The sequence below is a fragment of the Canis lupus genome, chromosome 9 (assembly GCF_003254725.2).
Source record: "Canis lupus dingo isolate Sandy chromosome 9, ASM325472v2, whole genome shotgun sequence".
NCBI lineage: Eukaryota > Metazoa > Chordata > Mammalia > Carnivora > Canidae > Canis > Canis lupus.
Window position 1 is genome coordinate 46,729,758 of NC_064251.1, and position 27,079 is coordinate 46,756,836.

General features: G+C 40.7%; 1 protein-coding gene across 6 annotated transcripts in view; it reads right to left on the reverse strand.

The window, feature by feature from the left end:
* YWHAE (tyrosine 3-monooxygenase/tryptophan 5-monooxygenase activation protein epsilon) overlaps positions 1-27,079 on the reverse strand; it is a 57,495-nt gene that overhangs the window by 29,898 nt on the left and 518 nt on the right. For 2 of the 6 annotated variants that reach the window (XM_049114267.1, XM_049114265.1), the window contains exon 2: positions 225-302. The exons of 2 other annotated variants lie outside the window; for them this stretch is intronic. In XM_049114267.1, the coding sequence (XP_048970224.1) occupies positions 225-302 (78 nt within the window). Of the gene's footprint in view, positions 1-224; positions 323-1,044; positions 1,181-27,079 lie in introns of those variants that run through there. 2 more of the 6 variants (XM_049114266.1, XM_025476186.3) reach the window with 2 other exon arrangements.

Sequence of the window (27,079 nt, forward strand, 5' to 3'; positions counted from 1 at the left end):
TCTTCACCTCCTCAGAAAAAATATTTCTATGAAGAATACTTCTACCAATAAAGGAAAATCTGTGCAATTTTAAGTGGCAGTCTAAGACCTGTACATTCCAATAAAATGCCACAATCTTTCCCTCACCTTGAGTTTTCCCTTATCATGTGAGGATTATTACCTCAGACACTTCCCAAATAACTAAAAACCTAAAAATAAGGACAAATATAATAGAGAAGACTTACCATCACAGAAAGCCATTTGCACTAGAAGAGAACAGCAAGAAGGAAGAGAAAAAACATCTTGTAGTATTTTCCCAGCTTCTGCAAAAAGGTATTTTATCCTTTGATGATAAAAAAGAAGTGAACTTAGGAGAGTGTCAATAGCTTAAATTTAGCAATGTTCTCATTATATGATTAATTACCAGAGATACTATTAACAGTGAGAGCAGAGACCCCTGCATGAAGATGAATGTCTCTTGCACTATATGTGGAAAAAAATATTTGTATCTTCTGGGCTAAAAAGGGAGTTAAGTACAGCAGCAAAGAAAAACCTGATGTCTGCATGGAAGGTAGGAGAGGCCCAAATGAATAAAAAAACATAAATCCAAACCTGTGCCAGCAAATAAATTTGGAGAATTGCTAGATTAAGGGCCAAAGGGAGAAATAAGACCTAAGATAAAATTTCAGTACTTACTTCTAAAGAGATGCACTTTAGAAATTAAGGAATAAAAAGAAGGAACTCTACCAGAGAATTTGTCTACACAGAGGGGGTAGGCATCATGCCCCTTTAGGATTCATTCATGTTCTGAGGTTGCCATGGAAGTAAAGTATCCTTCATATGCATGCACATATTTAATGTAACAGTTAAAGGATAATTTTCATCTTCAGAGAAGCTACTAGCACATAATTTTTAAACAATCCCTTAAGATTCTGGAAGGCAAAGTATTCTGGATGTAATTTGCTTAGCATCTCAAAATTGAAAACACAAAAGCAGGGTGTAAACATGTTTTAAACTCTTTCTAAAGAATGGATAAGCCTGGGGGATGAAGGGGATTTCACCTACATTTTGAGTAAAAATTCTGTATTCTCAAAGGACAGGATAGGTATGTCTGGGAACCAAATTACTTCCAAATTTCAGAGACTTCACACAACAAAGGTTTCTTAAGTGAGGAGCTATGCCTTTCATAGTTGAGGATTCCTGGTCAAAGCAAAAGAGGGAAAAACAAAATTATCAGGAGAGGGGTTTTCACTGCCTCTACAATTAAATAAGTTCTGCTTAAGTTTCAAAGATAGCAACAGCTCACAAGGCCTTTCCACCTAAGTAGAAAAGTTGGGAAAAGAGGGGAGGGAGCGTTACAGCACATCAAAAGAAAAGCCAGTGAAGCCACACGAAAATAAAAGAGGTTGTCAAATTGGGGCACCTGTGTGGCACAGCTGGTTCAGCGTCAGACTCTTGGTTTGGGCTCAGGTAGTGATCTCTGGGTTGTAAGAGTAAGCCCTGTCTTGGGCTTTATGCTTGGAGTCTGCCTGAGATTCTCTCTCCCTCTCCCACTCTCTAAAATAAATCAATCAATGCTTGGGGAGAAAAAAAGGCTGGCAAGTCAAATCAGACATTATTTAAAAGAGCTACACATAGGAATTATGAGTAATTAATGAAGACCGCAAATTTTGTCCATGGTTAACAGCAATTAAAGCAACAATCTAAAATGTCTTTTTGCTTTTTGTTTTTGTTTTTTTCTTAGATTTTACCTATTTATTTATGAAACACAGAGAGGCAGAGATATAGGCAAAGGGAGAAGCAGACTCCCTGCAGGGAGCCTGATGCGGGACTTGATCCAAAGACCACAGGATCACGACCTGAGCTGAACGCAGACTCTCAACTACTGAGCCTTCCAGGCGTCCCGGTTAAATTGTTTTTACTATTATTTATAAAAAAGAAGTACGCAAGATTACTGGGAGGAGGTATTCCAAGATACTCTAAGATTCATACCATACCAATCTTTACTTAAAAAGGAATAATGAGGGCAGCCCCAGTGGCACAGCGGTTTAGCGCCGCCTGCAGCCCAGGGCGTGATCCTGGAGACCCTGGATAGAGTCCCATGTCAGGCTCTCTGCATGGAGCCTGCTTCTCCCTCTGCCTATGTCTCTGCCTCTCATTCTCTCTGTGTTTCTATGAATAAATAAAATCTTTAAAACAAAAAAAAAGGAATAATGACAGGAAATGTTTCACTAGATTTACAGAAGCAGCAGTTTTTACTTGTATACTTCTGGTTCTCATGAAATCCATAAGGGCATTTCTTTCATTATTTTTAAAATAAGCTCCATGACACTGGGCTCAAACTCACAACCCTGAGGATCAAGACCCGAGCTGAGATCAAGAATCAGAAGCTTTTAAAAAAAAAAAAAAAAAGAAAAGAAAAGAAAAAAAAGAATCAGAAGCTTTACCAACTAGCCACCTAAACTTCCCAGTTAGGGCATTTTGGTAGAAAATTATGTATATTGCAGCACATGGGTGGCACAGTCAGTTCAACATCTGACTCTTGGTTTTGGTTCAGATCCTGATCTCAGGGTCGAGAGATCAAGCCCCAACTCTGGCTCCATCCTCAGCAGGGAGTCCCCTTGGGATTCTCTTATCCTGGCCTGCTGGCCCTCCCCCTGTTCACACTTTCAATGGGTCTCAAATCTTTTAAAAATAAACAATTTTTTGTTTGGCGGCTCCAGTCTACTCAAAGATTGTGGTGCCATCATTTTAACGGCTATTTGCATTTGTACAAGTATGCTTCCAAATCATTTAAGGGCTCTATGGGATGCTAAAACACACCTTAAGATTTTACATTACTAAAAAACAAAAAACAAAAGACAACAAAAAAAGATTTTACATTACTCAGGCAGCCTGGGTGGCTCAGCGGTTTAGCACTGCCTTCAGCCCAGGGCGTGATCCTGGAGACCCGAGATCGAGTCCGAGATCGAGTCCCACGTCAGGCTCCCTGCATGGAGCCTGCTTCTCCCTCTGCCTGTGTGTCTCTGCCTCTCTCTGTGTGTCTCTCATGAATAAATAAATATTTTTAAAAAGATTTTACATTACTCAAAACTATAATTTAATCTATTAAAAAAACTCAGTTTAAAAAAAGATTTACTTGAGAGCAAGCATGGGGGTGGAGGGTGTAGCAGAGAATCCTTAAGTAGTATCCCCACTGAATACAAAGTCCAATACAGAGCTTGATCCCAAGACCCCAAAATCATGACCTGAGCTGAACCAATAGAGTCCAACTAACAGAGCCACCCAGGCACCCCCCCCCAAAAACTTTTAAAAAAATAGTTTTTATTTACTTGAGAGAGAGAAAGCACACATGCGAGAGAAAGCACGGGGAGGGGCAAATGGAGAGGGAAAAGCAAACTGAGCAGAAGTCCAATGTGGGGTTAGATCCCAGGACCCTGGGATCATGACCTGATCTGAAGGCAGACACATGACTGAGCCACCCAGGCACACCTTAAAAAAAAAAAAAAAAAAGCCTGATTTACTTTCATTCCAACAGCAAATAATGTAGAAAAGATCTAAGAGTACAATAAAAAAACTTGAAGTAAGCTTTTAGGAGTCTTGTATCACCTATGTTTCCCAAGGAAGATAAAATGGTATTGCAATAATCACTAGACATGTTTAGTTAAAACCTGCAAAATATTGAGGAGATATATTTTTAAAGATTTATTTATTCACGACAGACGGAGAGAGGCAGAGGCACAGGCAGAAGAAGTAGGCTCCTTGCAGGGAGCCAGATGCAGGACTCCATCCCAGGACTCCAAGATCATGCCCTGAGCCAAAGGCAGATGCTCAACTGCTGAGCCACCCAGGCGTTCCAAGAAATGTATTTTTTAAGTAGGCTCAAGTGTGGAGTTTGAACTCATGACCCCGAGATCAAGAGTCACATGCTCTGCTAACTGAGCAAGCCAGGAGCCCCAGGATATATACGGTCTAAGAGTCAGTTAAGAAAAATTAGGGATCCCTGGGTGGCGCAGAGGTTTGGCGCCTGCCTTTGGCCCAGGGCGGGATCCTGGAGACCCGGGATCGAATCCCGCGTCGGGCTCCCGGTGCATGGAGCCTGTTTCTCCCTCTGCCTGTGTCTCTGCCTCTCTCTCTGTGTGTGTGACTATAAGAAAGAAAAGAAAAGAAAGAAAAAAGAAAAATTATAAAGGTGCATCTGGCTGGCTTAGTGAATAGAGCAAACAACTCCTGATCTTAGGGTCACAAGGTCAAACATCATATTGAATGTAAAGATTACTTAAAGAGGAAGAGGGGCGGGGGAGCAGTTATAAAGGAAGGAATATAAGGAAGGAATAATTTAAAGTAAACAATTTGTCAAGATTTGGAAATTGCTCCTGGAATTTTTCTTTAAGCAAATGGCTAAACAGCTTAAAGTGGACAGGATTAAGAATTGATTTAGGGGATGCCTGGGTGGCTCAACGGTTGAGCATCTGCCCTCAGCTCAGGGAGTGATCCTAGAGTCCTGGGGTCCAGTCCCACATCGGGCTCCCTGCAAGGAGCTTGCTTCTCCCTCTGCCTACGTCTCTGCCCCTCTCTCTCTCTCTCATGAATAAATAAATAAAATCTTTTTTATTTAAAAAAAAAAGTGAGGGCAGCCCGGGTGGCTCAGCGGTTTAGCACTGCCTTCGGCCCAGGGTGTGATCCTGGAGACCCGGAATCGAGTCCCACGTCGGGCTCCCTGCATGGAGCCTGCTTCTCCCTCTGCCTGTGTCTCTGCCTCTCTCTGTCTCTCATGAATAAATAAATAAAATCTTTAAAAAAAAAAAAAAGTGAACTGACTTAGAAGTACACTTTCTGGGGACGCCTGAGTGGCCCCATCAGTTAAGATCCAACTCAGCTCAGGTTGTGATCTCAGGTTTGTGGGATCAAGCCCCACATCGAGCTCTATGCTCAGCTTGGAGTTTGCTTGGGTTTCTCTCTTTCCTCTCCATCTGCCCCTCCCCTGTAGGCAAATATGCTCTAAAATAAATAAATTTTTTTAAAAAAATAAAGAAGTACATTTTGTGTTGGGTACTACTAACAGGATTTTTGAAACAGAAAATAGGTGGACTGGGAAGCCTCCCTAAGAGGTCCTATTCTATCTAGTAACATTTTCACTGTTCTTGTCAAATCTATATACCATTTGTACTCTTATTAGGTGGACCAAAAGACACACACACTTTAAGAAACCTAGCATACTAGAAAACCACCACCTTAACAGCCAGAAAGATTCAGATGAGGCTTTCATTCTGGAATAGGTATTGACATACATGCTATTTCACCTATCACATAACCTCTTTGAGTTTCCTGTTTCCTCATATGCAGCTTGAAAGATACCCACGTCTCACTGGGTTCTGAGAGTTAAGATGAAGAGTGCCACAGACAAATTCTCTAGCACAAAATAGAACTCAGCATTATGTTAAAATACTTTTCTTTGCTTGCCTGTCTTCCAGATTTAAAAGGGGGGAGGGGCAGCCCAGGTGGCTCAGCTATTTAGCGCCTTCGGTCCAGGGCCTGATCCTGGCGACCCAGGGTCGAGTCCCACGTCGGGCTCCCCGCATGGAGCCTGCTTCTCACCCTCTGCCTGTGTCTCTGCCTCTCTCTCTCTCTCTCTCTCTGTCCCTCATGAATAAATAAAATCTAAATAACAATATTTTTTTTTAAAGGGGGAAGGAGGAATCCAGGAGGATATAAGCCCTTTAGAGGAATGTTAACAACGTACTTGATGTAGTAATGAGCTAAATAAAGAACACAGTTTAGAACCTAAACCTAAATAAATACAACCTTTTGCAATAATCTGACTCCATTTCCTCTTTCTAGCTCAGATACTCCATTCTTAAGCTTCATATGCTTAATTCCAATACTGTAGTTTTGATGATACCTGAAAGAACCTCCCTCTCCCACCACTCAAATCTTTTTTTTTTTAAGATTTTATTTATTTATTCATGAAAGACAGGGGGGGGGCACAGGCAGAGGGAGAAGCAGGCTCCATGCAGGGGAGCCTGATGCGGGACTCGATCCCAGGACTCCAGGATCACTCCTTGGGCCGAAGGCAGGCGCTAAACCAGGCGCTAAACCGCTGAGCCACCCAGGGATCCCCCCACCACTCAAATCTTATCCACCACAATGAATACCTACTCATTTCTATCTGAGTAATTCAGGATTTCCCTGATAACCACAGCCCATATGCCTTCAATTCCCCTTTTCTGAAATTCCTGGGTCACAGAAGTTAGCAATTATCAGTCCTGTTTTTTTTTTTTTTTTTTTTTTTTTAAGATTTTAACTTGAGGGATGCCTGGGTGGCTCAGTGGTTGAACTTCTGCCTTTGGCTCAGGGCATGACCCTGGGATAGGGATCGAGTCCCACACTGGGGTCGTCCTTGCATGGAGCCTGCTTCTCCCTCTGCCTGTGTCTCTGCCTCTCTCATGAATAAATAAGATCTTTTTTTTTAAGATTTAATTTATTTATTCATAGAGACAGAGAGAGAGAGAGGCAGAGACACAGGCAGAGGGAGAAGCAGGCACCATACAGAGAGCCTGACGTGGGACTCGATCCAGGGTCTCCAGGATCACGCCCTGGGCTGCAGGCGGCGCTAAACCGCTGCGCCACCGGGGCTGCCCAATAAATAAGATCTTAGAAAAGAAAAGAGAAGGAAAGGGGAAGGGGAGGAGAAGGGGAGGAGAAGGGAAGGAGAAGGGAAGGAGAAGGGAAGGAGAAGGGAAGGGATTTTATTTGAGAGACACCTCGGTGGCTCAGCGGTTGAGTGTCTGCCTTCAGCTCACGGTGTGATCCCGGAGTCCTGGGATGGAGTCCCACATTAGGCTCCCTGCATGAAGTCTGCTTCTCCCTTTGCCTATGTCTGCCCCTCCTCTCTCTGTGTCTCTTATGAATAAATAAATAAAATCTTTAAAAAAATTTATTTGAGGGGTGAGAGGCAGGGGAAGAGGGAGAAACAGACTCTCCGCTCAGCAAGGAAACCTACAGGGCTCAACCTCAGACCTCAGGATGGTGAGATCATGACCTGAGCCAAAAGCAGATGCTTAACCAACTGAGCCACCCAGGTACCCCCTCATTCTTGTTTTTAAACACAATTTTCCTTAAATTAGACTGTAAGCTCTTTATTAGGTATGATGATAAATTCTTTTATCATTCACAAGGGGAAACTCATTCCCAAAACTCACTAAATAAATACCTACTGATTAAAAAGCCTAAGAACGGGCACGTGGGTGGCTCAGTCGATTGAGCATCCAACTTTTGATTTGGTTCAGGTCATGATCTCAGGGTCGTAGGAGAGTCCCACATCTGGCTGTGCTCAGTGAGGAGTCTGCTTGTCCCTCTCCCTCTGTTGCTCTCCAGCTTGTGCACACACACAACTCTTTCCCTCTCTCTAAAATAAAACGGAATCTTAAAAAAAAAATAAAAAAAAAAATACAGAAACCAATACAGTGAAAAATGATAGAAATTAACAAGCTACAGTAAATGAAGGGAAGAAACATTAAGAAGTCCCTAAGAAATGCAGTGCAACTCTAAAACAAGATAAATAGGGGCAGCCCTGGTGGCTCAGCGGTTTAGCACCGCCTTCAGCCCGGGGCATGATCCTGGAGACCTGGGATCAAGTCCAAGATCGGCATCGGGCTCCCTGCATGGAGCCTGCTTCTCCCTCTGCCTGTGTCTCTACCTCTCTCTCTCTGATAAATAAATAAATAAAATCTTTAAATAAATAAAAAATAAATAAAACAAGATAAATAGTATTTTTAAAGTCAGTTTATTTTTTAAGATTTTATTTATTTATTCATGAGACACACACACAGAGACAGAAAGACAGAGACAGACAGAGACACAGGCAGAGAGAGAAGCAGGCTCCATATGCAGGATCCTGGATCCCGGGATCACGCCCTTAGCCAAAGGCAGACCTGAGCCACCCAGGCGTCCCTTTTAAGTCAGTTTAAATTTGATTAGCATTTATAGCTAAATTTAAGCCTAAACTTCTATGGAGTGAGTGCCTGTCTGGCTCAATCAGTAGAGCACCCAACTCTCAATCTCAAGGTTTTGAGTTCAAACCCAACATTGGGCATGGAGCCTACTTAAAAAATAAATTCCAAAAAACTAAAAAAGAGGTTAAATTAATGGTGAAGGGGATCCCTGGGTGGCGCAACGGTTTGGCGCCTGCCTTTGGCCCAGGGCGCGATCCTGGAGACCCGGGATCGAATCCCACGTCGGGCTCCCGGTGCATGGAGTCTGCTTCTTCCTCTGCCTGTGTCTCTGCCTCTCTCTCTCTCTCTCTGTGACTATCATAAATAAATAAAAAAATTAAAAAAAAAAAAATATTTAAATTAATGGTGAAATTCCATCATTTGCAAGGCAGTAACTAATCCTTCAATACTGGGAAAATATATCCACATAACCATTGTCTGTTAAAAGTTAAACAGAAAAAAATAGACAAAAAGCTATATAGTATAGCTACATAGCTTCCAATATTCTAAAACTCAATCCCTGGCAATTAATTACTTAAGGCTGAAAAACAGCTGAGACAGCCTGCAGAAGGGAATATTACATCATCTAGTCTAACCCAGCTGTATATCCAGAGATATGCATTAAATTTGAGTACAGACCAAATGCCTAAATTTTCAATAAGCAAACTCAGTGAGGCACATGAGGAACAATGATGGATTCCAGGGGTTCTCAATCCTGGCCGCACACTAAAATTCCTTTAGTTCTTATTTTTTTTAGAGATTAGACTGACCCTAAAAAAAAAAAAAAAAAAAAAAAAGAGGTTACACTGACCTAGATTAAACTAGTTTAAATATAAATTAAACAAGTTTTGGGGACACCTGAGTGGCTCAGCAGTTAAGCGTCTGCCTTCAGCCCGGGGCATGGTCCTAGAGTCCAGGGATCGAGTCCCGCATTGGGCTCCCTGCGTGGAGCCTGCTTCTCCCTCTGCCTATGTCTCTGCCTCGCATTTTTTCTTACTGATGTGTCAATGGTGCCAACTGGCAGCATTTTTATTTATTAGTATTATTTAAAGTAATAATGCATGTTAAATTTTTTTTTCTGTATCTCTCATGAATAAATAAATAAAACCTTTAAAAAATAAGTTTAAATGTTAATCTGGCTAAAACCATCCAATTGGCTTTTGGGGGGGAGGGGCAGAGAGTAAATCTTAAAGGGACTCCATGCTGAGTGGATCTCAAAACCCTGAGATCATGGCTTGCTTGAGCCAAAAGAAAGTCAGATGCTTCATCAACTGAGCCACCCAGGTGCCCCTAAAGTATTTTTTTATATTCACAATGTTTTGTTGAGGGAAAAAGGCATGTTGCTAAATAATATAGGTGTTTCCACAAAAAAACATAATACAGATGTTCACATCACCTATTTTAGGAAACATTTTTCTTTTTTAAAGATTTTTTTCATTTACTTATAAGCCTACAGAGAGAGGCAGAGATATAGAGGGAGAAGCATGCTTCTTCACCGGGAGCCCCATGTGGGACCTGATCCCTGGATGATCACACCCTGAGCCAAAGGCAGATCCTCAACCGCTGAGCCACCCAGGTGTCCCAGGAAACATTTTTTCACATTAACATGAATGAAATACACATTTTTCTTACTGATGTGTCAATGGTGCCAACTGGCAGCATTTTTATTTATTAGTATTATTTAAAGTAATAATGCATGTTAAATCAATAGCACGTTGGTATCTATAAAACGAAGTAAATTTCTGTGTTTATACATGCATTGACATGAGCAAAAAGAAAAGTTCTCAAAGTATATTCAAACCATTTACAAGTTACTTCAGGCAGAGCAGAGTAGCTATCAGTATATATTTAATAGGGCTGCACTGTTTAGCTTTCTTACATTTTATTTTAGATTTTGTAATTAAAAGTATGCATTTCACATTTTAAGGAACATTTAAAATAGTTAAATACATGAGTTTTGTAGGAAAAAATCATACACTGCATGTTCATAAATTGGTAGTACCGTAAAATGAAAAAATCCTTTCAGAGAACAAGAGCACAGAAGCCAAAAGCTTTAGGTTTATTTACTTTGACCAGTAAATTCCATTTCTCAGAGTCTCTCCTAAGCAAATAGCCTAAATTACAGAAAGTTCTATTTTGGATATAAGTATTTCACTGCAGTGTTACTAACAACATACTAACCAAAAACTTATAGTAGTATGTTAGTTGGTATGTCTACAGCCAATAAAAAATATTTGCAAACAGCAGCACCTGGGTGGCTTAGGTGGTTAAGCATCAACCTCTTGATTCTGGATCTCAGGTCATGATCCCAAGCCCTACATCAGCCTCAGCACTCAGCTTGGAGTCCTTGCAGAATCTGAGCCCAAGATTCTCTCCCCCTTTCCCTCAGCCCCTCCCCTCTCACATGCCACTTGAGTTAAATAATCATTAAAAAACATATTCACACACACACACAAAAAAAACATATTCACAAATAGTTCATGATATAAGAAAAATGTCCATGATACAAAATTAAGTAAAACCAGTGGCATCTGGCTGGCACAATTGGTGGAGCATGCAACTCTTAGTCTCTAGATTGTGAAGTCAAGCCCCACCCACGTTGTACATAGAACTTTAAATAAATATTTTTAAGTGTAAAAAAAAAAAAAAGGTACAAAATCAAATAAAACCAGATATAGATATATATAAAAAACAATGAAACAAAAAACGCACAATGAAACAGCAAAACAGAAAACTACTGCATTAGAAAACACCGGTTAATACAAGTTTTCTTCTAGGACCCTGGGTGCCTCAGGGGTTGAGAATCTGCCTTCAGCTTAGGGAGTGATCCTGGGGGATCCAGTTCCACAGTGGGCTCCCCACAGGGAGCCTGCTTCTCCCTCTGCCTGTGTTTCTGCCTCTATTTCTCCCTGTGTCTCTCATGAATAAATAAATAAAATCTTTAAAAAAAAAAATACAAGTTTTCTTCCAACCTTTTTCAGATTTTCTGCCAATATGTAAACACATTAATACTGAAAAAATACAGAAAATATATCGAATAGAAACTATAGCTGAGGCAGCCCAGGTGGCTCAGCGGTTTAGTGCCGCCTTCACCCCAGGGCCTGATCCTGGAGACCCGGGGTTGAGTCCCAGGTCGGGCTCCCTGCATGGAGCCTGCTTCTCCCTCTGCCTGTGTCTCTGCCCGCCCCTCTCTGTGTCTCTCATGAATAAATAAATAAAAAATCTTTAAAAAAAAAAAAAAAAAAAGAAACTATAGCTGAAAATATCCAAGTTGCTAAAGTTAATTTTCACGCAATTTAGCCAGCTATTTTTAGTAATGACTGTCCTCCTAAATTCCTCTGCTTCACAAGTATCAGGAAATTTAAAGTCAGTCTGAGATTAAGCTTAAAAACCTAAATGTCAAATAAAAATAAGACAAAAAAGTAATTTTAATTCTTTAAATCACATCTTAATTAGTGAAATTAAGTCTACTTGATCTAGACTTGACCTGGGGCAGCCCCGGTGGTTCAGCGGTTTAGCGCCGCCTTCAGCCCAGGGCGTGATCCTGGAGACCTGGGATGAGTCCCCAGGTCGGGCTCCCGCATGGAGCCTGCTTCTCCCTCTGCCTGTGTCTCTGCCCCTCTCTCTCTCTCTCTCTCTCTCTCTCTGTGTATGTCTCTATGAATTAATAAATAAAATCTTAAAAAAAAAATAGACTTGACCTGAAGGCATCTAAAATAGGTATAAACATTCTCTTAATCTAATTATTTTCAAAGCCATACAGAACTAAAATAAAATAGATTGCTACTAGTGTTCCAAAATTCTTTCAGCTTTTAGAAGTGCAGGAAAGAGAACTGGGGAAACAATATTAATGCAGTCTGACAGAGTAAAAGATAAAGACAATTGGTAAACTCCAGTTTTAAGAAAATGGATTTGTTAGATTATGCAGTAGTAACATGCTTACTTAACTACAACCAGTAGAATCCCATTTACAAATGTGGAAATTTTCTTACTTTTTTTTAAAAGATATCTTTCCTCTTCCCCTCTCCCATTGTGAGATTCTTTCTAGCTTTGAAATCTAACAAATCCTTATTTCTCAACCTTCTAGTCTTTATTTTTTAAAGATTGTATTTATTTGACAGAAAGAAAGAGAGCACAAGCAGGGGGAGCAGCATGCAGAGGGAGAAGGAGAGGCAGATTCCCTGCTGAGCAGGGAGCCCAATGCCAGGCTCGATCCCAGGACCCCAGGATCATGACCTGAGCCATGATGCTTAATGGTCAACCTGGGTGGCTCAGTCGGCGGCATCCAACTTTTTTTTAAAAAAGATTTTATTTATTTATTCATGAGAGACACAGAGAGAGGCAGAGGGAGAAGCAGGTTCCACGCAGCGATCCCGATGCGGGACTTAATCCCAGAACCCGGGATCACACCCTGAGCCAAAGGTAGACACACTCAGGTGGCCTGGGTGGCTCAGTGGTTTAGCACGGCCTTTGGCCCAGGACCTGATCCTGGAGACATGGGATCGAGTCCCACGTCAGGCTCCCTGCATGGAGCGTGCTTCTCCCTCTACCTGTGTCTCTACCTCTCTCTCTCCCCCTTTGTGTCTCTCATGAATGAATAAATAAATAAATAAAATCTTAAAAAAAAAAAAAAAGGGTAGACACTCAACCACTGAGCCACCCAGCCGTCCCAGCATCCAACTCTTGACCTCAACTCAGGTCATGATCTCAGGGTTGAGAGATGGGAGCCCTGTGTCAGGCTCCCTGCTTAGAGTGGAGTCTGCTTCTCTCCCTCAGTTTCTCCCTCTACCACTCCCCGCCACTCATGCACTCACCATCTCTCTCAAATAAATCTAAAAATAACAAATAAAAATCTTTAAGGGTAAATTCCATTCATTATGAGGGGAATGTGCCTGCCACCTTTTCTCCAATATTTTCAAAATATATCTGCAGTACCTATGCTACACTGTTCTAGAAGTTGTACTACATTATGACCCTAAACGTGCTGCATTAAAAGAACTACAAACTCGCAGTTGAGCGTCTGTCTTTGGCTCACCTTTGATCCTGCGGTCTGGGGATGCAGTCCCATATGGGGCTCCCTGCAAGGACCCTGCTTCTCCCTCTCTCCCTTTGTCTCTCATGAATAAATAATAATCTTTATAAAAATAAATAAATAAAAGTGCAAATTTAGAGAATGGAAATTTTGTGTTCAATGAACCAGTAGCTAAGTTGGCTGGAGTAGAAATTACAGTTCAATTTTTTTAAAGATTTTATTTATTTATTCATGGGGGGGGGGCGGAGACACAGGCAGAGGGAGAAAAAAGGCTCCATCCAGGGAGCCTAACGTGGGACTTGATCCTCGGTCTCCAGGATCACACCCTGGGCGGAAGGCGGCGCTAAACCACTGAGCCACCCAGGGATCCCGAAATTAAAGTTTTAGGTGTAATAAATAGCTGAATTTAGATTTCACAGCTTTCCATCCACTGGTCACAAAACAAATTATTAAAAAAAGAAAAATCAGCCTGTAATTTATAAAATAACTTTCAGCAATCTGTCCTTATAAAGATGAGAAAAATAGGCTCTAAAAGCAACAGGTCTAAAAGAGAGAGTAACTGAGATAAAATCTGGACATGACAGACTTCCCCCTAAATTTAATGACTTCTGGTCCAGTGTTTATTCTACCATCTCTTGTTGCCTCTCCACTGGAAAATATACTCAAACTACATACCCTTCTGTCTCCTTCATATGAAAGAAAATGCTAAACAGAAATCAAAAAGCTGTTCAAAGCAACTTTTAAGTTATAAAATTAAAATCTAAGGAACAGAAATAGAGCTTCAAGCAGTTTAGACTAATGTTTACATACAAGTATGGAAGTCTTACCAGCCGGGAATGAGAGATCTCAATGAGGTTACCGATTACCCAAACCTCTCCTGAAGTTCTTAATCCTTACCTGTAAAATGGGTGGTATATCTACTTTGCAGGGTGTTTCTCTGTTTTGTTTTGAGGATGAGAGGAATGGTAAGTTTCTGGCATAATTGTTAATAGTAAATGGTATTATTATAGAGTTTTATAATTACAGAGTCAATGAAAAATTTGTAAAGCTTTTCGATTTGTTAGCACCACTTGACAATTAGTAGTCAATACAGCAAGCACATATAAAGGACACCTGGGTAGCTTAGTCAGTTAAGCATCTGACTCTTAATCTCAGCTCAGGTCTTGATCTCAGGATTGTGAGTTCAAGCCCCATGTTGGACTCCATGCTGGGCGTGGAGCCTACATAAGGAAAGAAAAAAAAAAGAGGGGAAGCCCAGGTGGCTCAGCGGTTTAGCCCCGGGGCCCAGTAGTAGAGCCTGCTTCTCTGCCTCTCTCTCTCATGATTAAATAAATAAAATCTGGGATCCCTGGGTGGCGCAGCGGTTTGGCGCCTGCCTTTGGCCCAGGGTGCGATCCTGGAGACCCGGGATCGAATCCCACGTCGGGCTCCCGGTGCATGGAGCCTGCTTCTCCCTCTGCCTGTGTCTCTGCCTCTCTCTCTCTCTGTGACTATCATAAATAAATAAAAATTAAAAAAAAAAATTAAAAAAAAAAAAAAATAAATAAATAAATAAATAAAATCTTTAAAAAAAAAAAAAAAAAACACTTGTAGTTTTCTACAGTCTTTGATTCAGGGCAAGGATCAGCATCAAGTACGGTGCCTTATTATTTTTTTTTTTAAAGATCTTATTTATTTGTTCATGAGAGACAGAGAGAGAGAGGCAGAGGGAGAAGCAGGCTCCATGCAGGGAGCCCGACATGGGACTCGATCCCAGGTCTCCAGGATCAGGACCTGGGCTGAAGGGGGCGCTAAACCGCAGAGCCACCCTGGCTGCCCAAGTTTAGTGCCTTATGTGCAACACCACTGTTGTTACTAATCCAAGTTAACAATTACATATACTAACAGAAGAATAATTCTAAAAGTATTTATACATTTACCACAAGATAAGCTCCTTAAAGGGACTCTCCCAAATGTCTTGGTAGTGCCTGGTACATAGTTAGATCTCAATTTGCATTCGTCAAATGCCTTTGGAACTTGTTTTTTTAATATACCGATTTGTCAAATTTCCTTTCTTTTAAAGATTTTTATTTATTCATGGTTGACACAGAGAGAGGCAGAGACATAGAGGAAGGAAAAGCAAACTCCATGCAAGGAACCCAAAGTGGGACTCGATCCCGGTACTTCAGGATCACAGCCCTGAGGAAAAGGCAGACACTCAACCACTGAGCCACCCAGGCATCCCTAGGACTTACTTTTAATGCTCTGAATACTGAGGCTTTTCAAAACAATCTTTGACATTCAAGCAAATACAATTTTTCTTTCTGGTAAACAGAAGTACTTCTCACTGTAAATTAACTATCTTGCCTAGAAACGAAAAAAAGTTCAAGCATTCTTCTAAAGAATTAAAACCTTACCAATTAAGCTGTTAGGTAGAAAACAAGACAACCTTCTACCTAGAGTCTACCATTTTGACTACAATAAAGTACCTCTCAGACACCTAACTCTGGGAAACGAACAAGGGGTTAAGTGGAAAGGGAGGTGGGCGGGGGGTTGGGGTGACTGGGTGATGGGCACTGAGGGGGGCAATGGCGGGAGCACTGGGTGTTATGCTAAATGTTGGCAAATTGAACTCCAATAAAAAGTTTTTTAAAAAAAAAATAAAGTGCCTCTCCCATCAGTCTCAAAATTGGAGGAGGTGGGGAATTCCCCCTTACTCTATCAAAACAGAAGATTTTTCCTTAGAATTTAAGAGGATATTCCCTCAAGAAGCCAAATATGTTTAGCTATGGTAGAATAAAAAAGAGTATACAAAAAAAAAAAAAAAAGAGTACAAAGAGGGACACCTGCGTGCTAGGTGGTTGAGCATCTGCCTTTGGCTCAGGATGAGATCCCAGTCCTGCATCAGGCTCCCTGGCAGGCTCCCTGAATTAAGAAGTAATCCTGGGATCCCTAGGTGGCGCAGCGGTTTGGCGCCTGCCTTCGGCCTAGGGCGCGATCCTGGAGACCCGGGATCGAATCCCACATCGGGCTCCCAGTGCATGGAGCCTGCTTCTCCCTCTGCCTGTGTCTCTGCCTCTCTCTCTCTCTCTGTGACTATCATAAATAAATAAAAATTAAAAAAAAAAAAAAAAAAAAGAAGTAATCCTTATACTGATACAGTTTAAGAGAAAAGTTGTACTACTTATTCAGATTTATTAATTTGACTTTTCTTAAGTCTGAAGAGACTAGAAATCATCAAAATTTAAGCAGTTTTAAAGTTGTGAGAAAGAAGTCTATACTGCACAGAAAAGACTTCATTAATGAATTCCTTTTGGAAAATCTATAAACAGGATTTTAACCATCAAGTGATATTTTCTAGTAGAGTGCACAATGAAAAAAAGAGTCCACAATGTTTTGAAATTTTCATGGTAATACTTTTATAAAAGTTTTATTACTCAATTTACAATCCAACCTATTACGATAAAAAAAAATCAACTAAGGGGCCCCTGGGTGGCTCAGTCAGTTGAGTGTCTGACTTCAGTTTAGGTCATCTCTGGGTCCTGGGATCAAGCCCTTCATTGGACTCCTTGCCTAAGGGGTGGGGGATCTGCTTGTCCCTCTGGCCCTTCTCCTGCTCATTCTAGTTAATAAAATCTTTTAAAAAATCAATCACACACACACACAAAAATCAATCACACAAATTCTTAAGTAGCACATTTCTACCACAAAAAGGTGTTCACAATAATCATTCCAAGGTCCTACAAGAACCTCAAATGACTAACCACTAAGGATTGTCATACTAATTGGTAGCTTTCTATTAATCAGAATCCATTCACTGCTCAAGGCTAACTTACACTAAGCTTTTAAAATCACATTTCACAAAATTCGTTATATGTAGTATCATTATGTTCCTAGTCAGTAATCTGAGACTACTTTAACAAAAATATTTCAACTCTAAATTACTTTATTTTTTATTATTCTATGGAACCTTTCATTCCAAATGCATATACAAGTTGTATTTGCCAGGGAGACAGGAATATTCTCCTGATATTAACCTGAAATTACTATCAAAAGAACTACACACAAACAAAAGAACTACACACCAGCTCAACATGGCCAAATTATAGATTATACTGCTTTGGAATTATTTAGCCACCTTCACTTTCAGGATATGCAAATTTTCAGATTTAAGTTACAATTAAGGATTTTGAAAATTAATTTTTTAAAAATATTTTACTTATTGGGATCCCTGGGTGGCGCAGCGGTTTGGCGCCTGCCTTTGGCCTAGGGCGCGATCCTGGAGACCCGGGATCGAATCCCACATCGGGCTCCCAGTGCATGGAGCCTGCTTCTCCCTCTGCCTGTGTCTCTGCCTCTCTCTCTCTCTCTGTGACTATCATAAATAAATAAAAATTAAAAAAAAAAAAAAAAAAAAAGTAATCCTTATACTGATACAGTTTAAGAGAAAAGTTGTACTACTTATTCAGATTTATTAATTTGACTTTTCTTAAGTCTGAAGAGACTAGAAATCATCAAAATTTAAGCAGTTTTAAAGTTGTGAGAAAGAAGTCTATACTGCACAGAAAAGACTTCATTAATGAATTCCTTTTGGAAAATCTATAAACAGGATTTTAACCATCAAGTGATATTTTCTAGTAGAGTGCACAATGAAAAAAAGAGTCCACAATGTTTTGAAATTTTCATGGTAATACTTTTATAAAAGTTTTATTACTCAATTTACAATCCAACCTATTACGATAAAAAAAAATCAACTAAGGGGCCCCTGGGTGGCTCAGTCAGTTGAGTGTCTGACTTCAGTTTAGGTCATCTCTGGGTCCTGGGATCAAGCCCTTCATTGGACTCCTTGCCTAAGGGGTGGGGGATCTGCTTGTCCCTCTGGCCCTTCTCCTGCTCATTCTAGTTAATAAAATCTTTTAAAAAATCAATCACACACACACACAAAAATCAATCACACAAATTCTTAAGTAGCACATTTCTACCACAAAAAGGTGTTCACAATAATCATTCCAAGGTCCTACAAGAACCTCAAATGACTAACCACTAAGGATTGTCATACTAATTGGTAGCTTTCTATTAATCAGAATCCATTCACTGCTCAAGGCTAACTTACACTAAGCTTTTAAAATCACATTTCACAAAATTCGTTATATGTAGTATCATTATGTTCCTAGTCAGTAATCTGAGACTACTTTAACAAAAATATTTCAACTCTAAATTACTTTATTTTTTATTATTCTATGGAACCTTTCATTCCAAATGCATATACAAGTTGTATTTGCCAGGGAGACAGGAATATTCTCCTGATATTAACCTGAAATTACTATCAAAAGAACTACACACAAACAAAAGAACTACACACCAGCTCAACATGGCCAAATTATAGATTATACTGCTTTGGAATTATTTAGCCACCTTCACTTTCAGGATATGCAAATTTTCAGATTTAAGTTACAATTAAGGATTTTGAAAATTAATTTTTTAAAAATATTTTACTTATTGGGATCCCTGGGTGGCGCAGCGGTTTGGCGCCTGCCTTTGGCCCAGGGCACGATCCTGGAGACTCAAGATCGAATCCCACGTCGGGCTCCTGGTGCATGGAGCCTGCTTCTCCCTCTGCCTGTGTCTCTGCCTCTCTCTCTCTGTGTGTAACTATCATAAATAAATAAAAATTAAAAAAAAAAATTTTTACTTATTTATTCATGAGAGACACACAGAGAGAGGCAGAGACATAGGCAGAAGGAGAAGCAGGCTCCATGCAGGGAGCCTGACGTGGGACTGGACCCCAGGACTCTAGGATCATGCCCTGGGCTGAAGGCAGATCTCGACCACTGAGCCACTCAGGGGCCCCTTAGTTGATTTTTTTTTTATCGTAATAGGTTGGTCCCAAAGGTAGGTCATATTTAGTATGACATAGTATATCAGTGGCAAAAACATTTACTTCATCTTTCACACTGGAAAACAGGAATTTTTCACAATAAATAATACTACCTGACAAATATTATACTCTGCCCTTTACTATAGCCTGTAATTTCATAACCCTGTAAATAAGCAGACAAGATAGGTATCTTTAAATGCCATTCTATAAAAAAAAAATATTAAAAAGAATTAAAAAGTTAAAAAAAAAAATAAATAAATAAATAAATAAATAAATAAATGCCATTCTATTAGACAAGGAATCCAGATGATTCCGAAGCCTTTGCACTATACTGCATCTGTCAAAGTATGAAATAGTCATAACCCTTAGTACAAAGTGTCTCCTTCAAATTTTATATACAAAGAAAAAAGTTAAATATATTTCATACTGCTTTAGCTGGATAAAATCTTGACCTGATCACAAATCAAGCCTACCTATGACTGCCCAGCCATCGTGCTAGATCACTGGAAGAATGGCAATAAATTCAAGATTAAATTTCAAACAAGATAAACCAGGATCATAGCCATGTTTTCTAAATCAAACAAAATTCAGTGTTCTAAACAAATAGTCATGTATGGATGGACTATAAAAATGTATTTGGGAGAAAAGTTCTGAGCTTAAGGATAGACACTGCCACTAATACCTAAGTATTTTTAAACACTGATCTAGCTCAAGGTAGACATACATAAAACCAACATACTTGGCTCTGACACCATACTATCAGTCAGGTTGACTAGTTGGTATGCCAGCATGCTCTATTTTCAGCAACTACTCATATCCTTGACTTTTCCAGTTCCCAACTGGGGGAGAGGGGAGAAGGAAATCTTCCACTTTGCTTTTGATTTCTCTTATATTCTGTCAAATGTTAACTTCATTTCAGAAAGAAGGGGACTTAAATCTAAGATACCTCTGTGGTAGAGAGGATGGACAAAGCTTAGGAACTTTTGGGATGCCTGGATGGCTCAGCAGTTGAGCACCTGCCTTCGGCTCAGAGCATGATCCTAAGGTCCCAGGATCCAGTTCCACAAGGGCTCCCTGTGAGGAGCCTCCTTCTCCTTCTGCCTAGGTCTCTGCCTCTCTCTCTTTTTCTCATGAATGAGTAAAATCTAAAAAATAACAAAAATGAAAACCATAGAAACTTTTATATGAATCTAAAGGAGTAGAACAAATGGTCTAAGTATGATAACCATAAGGCAAGTTGGCAGCTCAGAACAATCCTAGTTTATGTTTACTGTCCCAGCACTATGAATTGGTACCCCTTTGTTTCAAGGCATCCTGATTTGAATGATAAATTATGATGACCCTTTAATTATCATGAGTTATTATGACCCAGTTATTATCATGTAGCCTAACAAGAATATTTAGTTAATGAGCTCAAACCACAGAATTACATTGACAAACCAATTTGCCATCTAAGGTACATCAGTATTTAACTGTTATCAAAGTGTTAACTGATCATTTCAGAAACAGTAGACATAATTCTTTGTTACTGTCCCTCATTACCTCTTAATGGATTGTTTGACAGCTATCTAAGCTGGTATTTGAAACATTTGCAAATTTATTGCCAACCTTTCTCCCTCCTAAAAGTGTTATACTACATCATTAACTAAAAGGCTACATCCATCAAGACAAAAGTGGGGGTGAAGGAAGGATGTGTTATAACCAATTTACAGAAATGCAGGCCATTAGCCATAGCTCAGACATCATGACAAGCCAAGGAAACCATATGCAAGCAAACACACATTTTGCGACTACCTAAAATCCCTCATTCTAATTTCATTCACTGTGTCTTCAGATGGGATTTTTTGTTTGTAGTAATCTCTACACCCAATGTGGGGTTCAAACTCATGATCCCAAGATCAAGAGTCACATGCTCTTCCCACTGAGCTAGCCAGGTGCCTCAAGATGGGATTTTTTTTTTTTGAAACCACAATGTTTCTTCATAAAAACATGACGATATTCTAATGTTTATGATGGATACAGGTCATAAGCACAGACATATTATTTGAAGTAACTGCTAAAGAAATAAGCGCACACACTCCCCCCAAGGTACCACCTTACTTAGTTACACATAGGATTTTTGTCAGTGGCTTAGGAGAAATAAGAGTACTGGTCTAAAGGTCAGCAGACAAGTTCTGGCTTTGCCATTTACTAGCCAACCAGTCATATGACAGAGGGAAAAAAAAAACAGTAAATCTCAAATTCACTTTCCTGAACCCTAAAAAAGAAATAACATCATCTAGTTCACTGATGCATGAAGTAAAAAAAAAAAAAGCTTGTGAAACGTCAAGTTCTATATAAGTGTGGGATTAAACAGTTTAAAAATTTAACCATTACGCTGCTCCTGTCATTACTTTAAGATACATATGCTTAAATATAAAATTAAAAAAAAAAAGCAAACTCACCCTTACAGACTTCTTCTTTTAAAATTATGCTTTCAAAAAAATAATAAATAAATAAATAAATAAAATTATGCTTTCAGGGCAGCCCAGATGGCTCAGTGGTTTAGCGCCACCTTCAGCCCGGGATATGATCCTGGAGACCCGGGATCGAGTCCCACGTCAAGCTCCCTGCATGGAGCCTGCTTCTCCCTCTGCCTGTGTCTCTGCCTCTGTGTGTCTCTCTCATGAATAAATAAATAAAATCTTAAAAAAAAAATAAAATAAAATTATGCTTTCAGATCAACTTCTTAAAAGTATTGCCAACTCATCTGTAAAATTAGGTACATTAAGTTACTAGACTGAAAATTCACTTAGTGTAACAGATAAAAGTCAAGAAATATTTTTAAATATTTCATATTCCCTTGACTAAGCTATTAGCTAATTATCAAAAGCCTGCTTGTTTGTATAAACTTTCTTTTTTTTTTTTTTTTAAATTTATTTATGACAGTCACACACACAGAGAGAGAGAGGCAGAGACACAGGCAGAGGGAGAGCGAGAAGCAGGCTCCATGCACCGGGAGCCCGACGTGGGATTCGATCCCGGGTCTCCAGGATCGTGCCCTGGGCCAAAGGCAGGCGCCAAACCGCTGCGCCACCCAGGGATCCCTTGTTTGTATAAACTTTCAATGTGTTTTCTTGTATTTAGTCCAAATTTTGCTCAGATTATGTGTTCTACCTCAAAGTAGAATTCAAATTGAGACCTTTTCATATGAAACTGAAAAGGGGGTGCCTGGGTGCTCAGTCTGTTAAGCATCGTCTGACTTCCACTGGGGGGTCATGACTGCGGGGTCTTAAGATGGAGCCTGACATCAGGGAGTAGGGAGTCCGCTTCCCCTCCCCCACCTATGTGTATGAGCACTCCCTCTCTCTCAAATAAATAAAATCTTTAATAAAAAAAGGTACAAAGAATGCCTAGGAATGTCCACAGTAATAAGAATGTACTCCCATCATCTCAAATTACAATGATTTCATTATACTCCATAGTTTGGAAAACCAACAAAATAACGTGAAAGTTTGCCCACTATGCACAATACTGGATAAAAGTATGAAGTAGAGGTGCCTGGCTGGCTCAGTTGGTGGAGCATGTGACTCCTCATCTTGGAATCGGTGGTGAGTTCAAGCCTCATGTGTAGTGTAATTTACTTAACAAAAAAAAAAAAAAACTTTCTTTTTGAAGCACTAAAAAGACCTCTACACACAACAGCATCTGCTTTAAATATGAAGACTAAAAGTGACCTATTGCATTATCTGATACAGAAAAAAATATATCCGATAAAGTTAACTCCATTAACTGAAGTAGCAATAATAAAAATTATTACTGGCCTACAGTCAAAGGATAGCAACCTGTTTTAAACTCATTACTTAGAGGGATGCCTGGGTGGCTCAGTGGTTGAGCATCTGCCTTTGGCTCAGGGTATGATCCCGAGTCTGGGGATCCGGATCGAGTCCCACATCAGGCTTCCTGCATGAAGCCTGCTCCTCCTTCTGCCTATGTCTCTGCCTTTCTCTCCCGCTCGCTGTCTCTCTCTCTGTGTGTGTCTCTCATGAATAAATAAATAAAATTAAAAAAAAAAAAAAAAACACCTCATTACTTAGAGACACCTGGGTGGCTCAGTGGTTGAGCATCTGCCTTTGGCTCAGGTCATGATCCAGTATCGAGTCCTGCATCCTGCATCAAGCTCCCCACAAGGAGCCTGCTTCTCCCTATGCCTATGTCTCTGACTGTGTGTCTCCCATGAATAAATAAAATCTTTAAAAAATTAAAAAAATAGGGATCCCTGGGTGTCACAGCTGTTTGGCGCCTGCCTTTGGCCCAGGGCGCGATCCTGGAGACCCGGGATCGAATCCCACGTCGGGCTCCCGGTGCATGGAGCCTGCTTCTCCCTCTGCAGGTGCATGGAGCCTGCTTCTCCCTCTGCCTATGTCTCTGCCTCTCTCTCTCTATCATAAATAAAAAAATAAAAATAAAAAAATACATTAAAAAAATAAATTAAAAAAATAAAGTCACTACTTAAAATTAATTTGCGGGGATGGCTCAGCTGTTTAGTGCCTGCCTTCAGCCCAGGGCGTGATCCTGGAGTCCCAGGATCGAGTCCCACATGGGGCTCCCTGCATGGGGCCTGCTTCTCCCTCTGCTTGTGTCTCTGCCTCTCTGTGCATCTGTCATGAATGAATAAATAAATAAATAAATAGATAGATAAATAAATGAAATAAAGTTGATTTGTTGGGGTGCCTGGGTGGCTCACTTGGTTAAGCAGGACTCTTGGGTTCAGCTCAGGTTATGATCTCAGGGTCCTGAAATCAAGCCCTACTCCAGGCTCCCCGGGCTCCGAAATGGGCAAGGAGTCTGCTTAGGATTCTCTCTCCTGCCTCTACCACACCCTCTTTTTTTTTTTTTTTAATATTTTATTCACTTATTTGAGACAGAGAGCATGAGAGAGCGAGCAGAGGGAGAAACAGGTTCCCCTCTGAGCAGGAAGCCTAACATGGGGCTCGATCCCAGAACCCCAGGATCATGACCCTAACTAACCAAAGGCAGACAATTGACTAAGCCACAAGGGCACCCCCTCTTCCCCACTCTCTAAAACAAATACATCTTTAAAAAAAATTACTATTGGGATGCCTGAGTGGCTCAGCAGTTGAGCATCTGCCTTTGGCTCAGGGCGTGATCCTGGAGTCCTGGGATCGAGTCCCACATCGGGCTCCCTGCGTGGAGCCTGCTTCTCCCTCTGCCTATGTCTCTGCCTCTCTCTCCGTGTCTCTCATGAATAAATAAAACCTTTAAAAAAAATTACTATTTACCCATTTTTTCCTAACGTGTATTAAAGAGTTATTTCAAAATATGTCCCCACCCTTCACCGACTACCAAAATAAGCTAGAGATGAGACTCTGGTGTTTTAAAAGGACAGCTCTCAAGTAAGTGACTCAGAATAGATGCATTTCTAATATTGAGGCACTCACATACAGAATGAAGCAAAAGTGACCATCAAAACTTTACCCTTACCCCCAGAGTCAATCATCACAGGGAAAAGGTAAGGAAAGGACAAAACCAGCAACTACCCCACAAACCCAAATGTACTTTATGCTGCCCCCTCTACACTGAAAAATGTGACTACTTCTCTTTATGGGAATGTAAATTTGGTTCAGGAATACTAAAAGGTGATAGATTTGCTTCATATGGCTACGAATGTTATAAAAACTACTTCTTAGACTACAGACTTCATAAGTGATGAGAGGCTACATTTAATCTTCAAAGGATGTTCAATGTGAAGAGTCCTAGCTCCAAACTTCCTATTTCCTATCTGCAACCCACAAGTGTCTTTTTCCTGAACACAACTTAGCTCTTCCTCTAGTACGATTAAGTAATCCATATAAATTGATTCCAATTCCCCAAAATATAATTAAATAATGCTACACAGAAGTATTAGGTTCAACAGAGTATGCAAAATAAAAGATACTGCAGGAACAAGAAAAGCCAGTCCTTACATCAAAGCATCCAAACCCAAATCATTCAGACTCACTTTTCCTTTCTTCCACTCCCCAACCACATACTGTTCGGTGACTAAAACTATGGGGAATTTTTGTCACCACAAACAAAAGTTAATTATTGCACCCAATAAGGGAATGGACACAGGTAGAGGCTGATTCCTGATGACTGCCTTCCTTTTCTTCCTTTCCAATAAGTCCCTCCTACCTGGTAGATCCTATATTCTTCCCCCTTTATATCCTGAAGGAGACACAACATTTAAATAACTTAATGATGTGGCTCTCTCTATACAGTGCTATGCTGAATAACCAAAAAAGGACTTTCATTAAAATTCCGCAGCACCCAACTACAAAATATGATCACTAAACTGGCACTTATTTGAAAGCTACAACCAGGGGCTTCTAAATTAAGTTTTTAAAACAAATTTTAAGAAAGACACAAAAAACCTTCCTCCACGTCCTTTTCGTTATCCCAGAAAGTTTAGCCAAAGCCTAAATCCTTACAGACCAAAAAGCACTCAAATATAATTTCAAGTTTTCTCCCAAGGACACCAATGCATTACCAGAGGAACCCATTTGGTGCACAAGGGGGAAGAAGAAAAAAAACTTCCACTACCAGCACACCTACACTGTTTCACTTTTAAACACTGAATTAAGGACAAATCTGACCTTGAGCTGTACTTCCTCATCTTTTTTCCCTCCCCCTCCCAACAAGAATCTCCTTCAATACTGCAGACATTTAAGGATTTACAAAACGAAATTTAGTGCACTACGCTTTTCCTCATTTTGAGTTCTTGGGCTTTTTTCCTGATTTTCAAATTCCTGAATCCTAAGGTATGAGGATGTACTGGGACTACCCCTGAGGCTACTCACATGACCAATCTGGCATTCAAGGAAAGCAAGGGCCCTACATAATGTTTTGAAAAAGTGGCTTCACAGTAATTACGAAAAAAATCTGAAGATCAATGGCACTTGATTCCAACCTTGTCTCACCCCAGACAGCATTAAAACCACAGAAGCCACATATAAGAATTTGTGTCTTTATAATACTACAATCTAACGGATATGGGGGTAATTCAAGTACCTAGACCCAAAATGGAGGGAGTGGGGGGCAATTTTAAAAAGCAGCAGCCTGAGACTGACTAAACGGACACAATGGACATTTCGATCAAGTTCTGAAAAAAAGGACTAAAGAACCTTTAGGGGCAAAGAACCAATGAACAAAGAACTGTTCAAATCTGTACACAAAGCCATTTATTTAAAATAGAAAAAATAAAATAGGATCTGCTGGGAAGCCTTATGTTCAAAATCCAAAAACCCAAGCCTCGGGCGATTGCTTGGGATAGGTTAAGATTCCCAATGAAGTATAAACACCCATTCCAAGCCCGGGGAGTCAACCAAAACACAGTTACTAAACGTTATTTGAAATAACTTTATTTTCCAACAGGTCTTTCCATTTGTCACAGCGGCGCGTCTAGTGTAAACACGAAAGTCATCATTTTTAAAGACTGGTAAACTGAGGCCTGGGCAATTGAGGGACTAAGCCATGGTCTCCTTGTTTCCTGTACAAAGCTGTATCCACCAGAACCCGTAACTAACGGTGCAAGAAAATGCTTACAGGAACTTTGAGCTCTCCAGGGTAAGTCTGAGGAAAGGGATCGTGAGATTTTTCTAGACCTCCCCAGAAGGCGAGGTTGAACATAAAGCCTGGAATACCCTCAACACGAGATGTGCCGGCCTACAGAAAGGAAATCCGATCGCAGCATCTCAGTTGGCCTCTGCTCAAAGATGAACTGCAGTGATTCTCACGGTCCTTCCTCAGCCCTCATCCAAGACTGCCCTCCACCACGCACCCAAAGCTGCCCTCCGCTCGCAAGGATTCTCCTTTGTGAGCCTCCACAGCCGCCGCCCCACACTGGGCCTCCGGGGAAAAGCCACCGCCCCCACCCGCCATATTTCCCTGATAGGCGTCCGCGTTGCAGCTCCTGGTGCTACTCTCCCCCATGTGGCGAGTGTTTCTTTCCCCCATCACCCCACCCAATTGTTCTCCACATCCCAAGATGACCCAGAAGCTCCCCTGGGGACTGCTCGCCGGGAGATAACACCCGCCATCTCCTCCCCCTCCCCCGCCCCGGGACTCGCCCTCCCCCCAGCCGCCATTTTACAACCAACTCCTCCACCCTTTCGCCTCGGCCTCCTGGCCCGCCAGTGTCTGCAGCGGAGGAGACCAAAGGGATCAAATTCCTGGGCC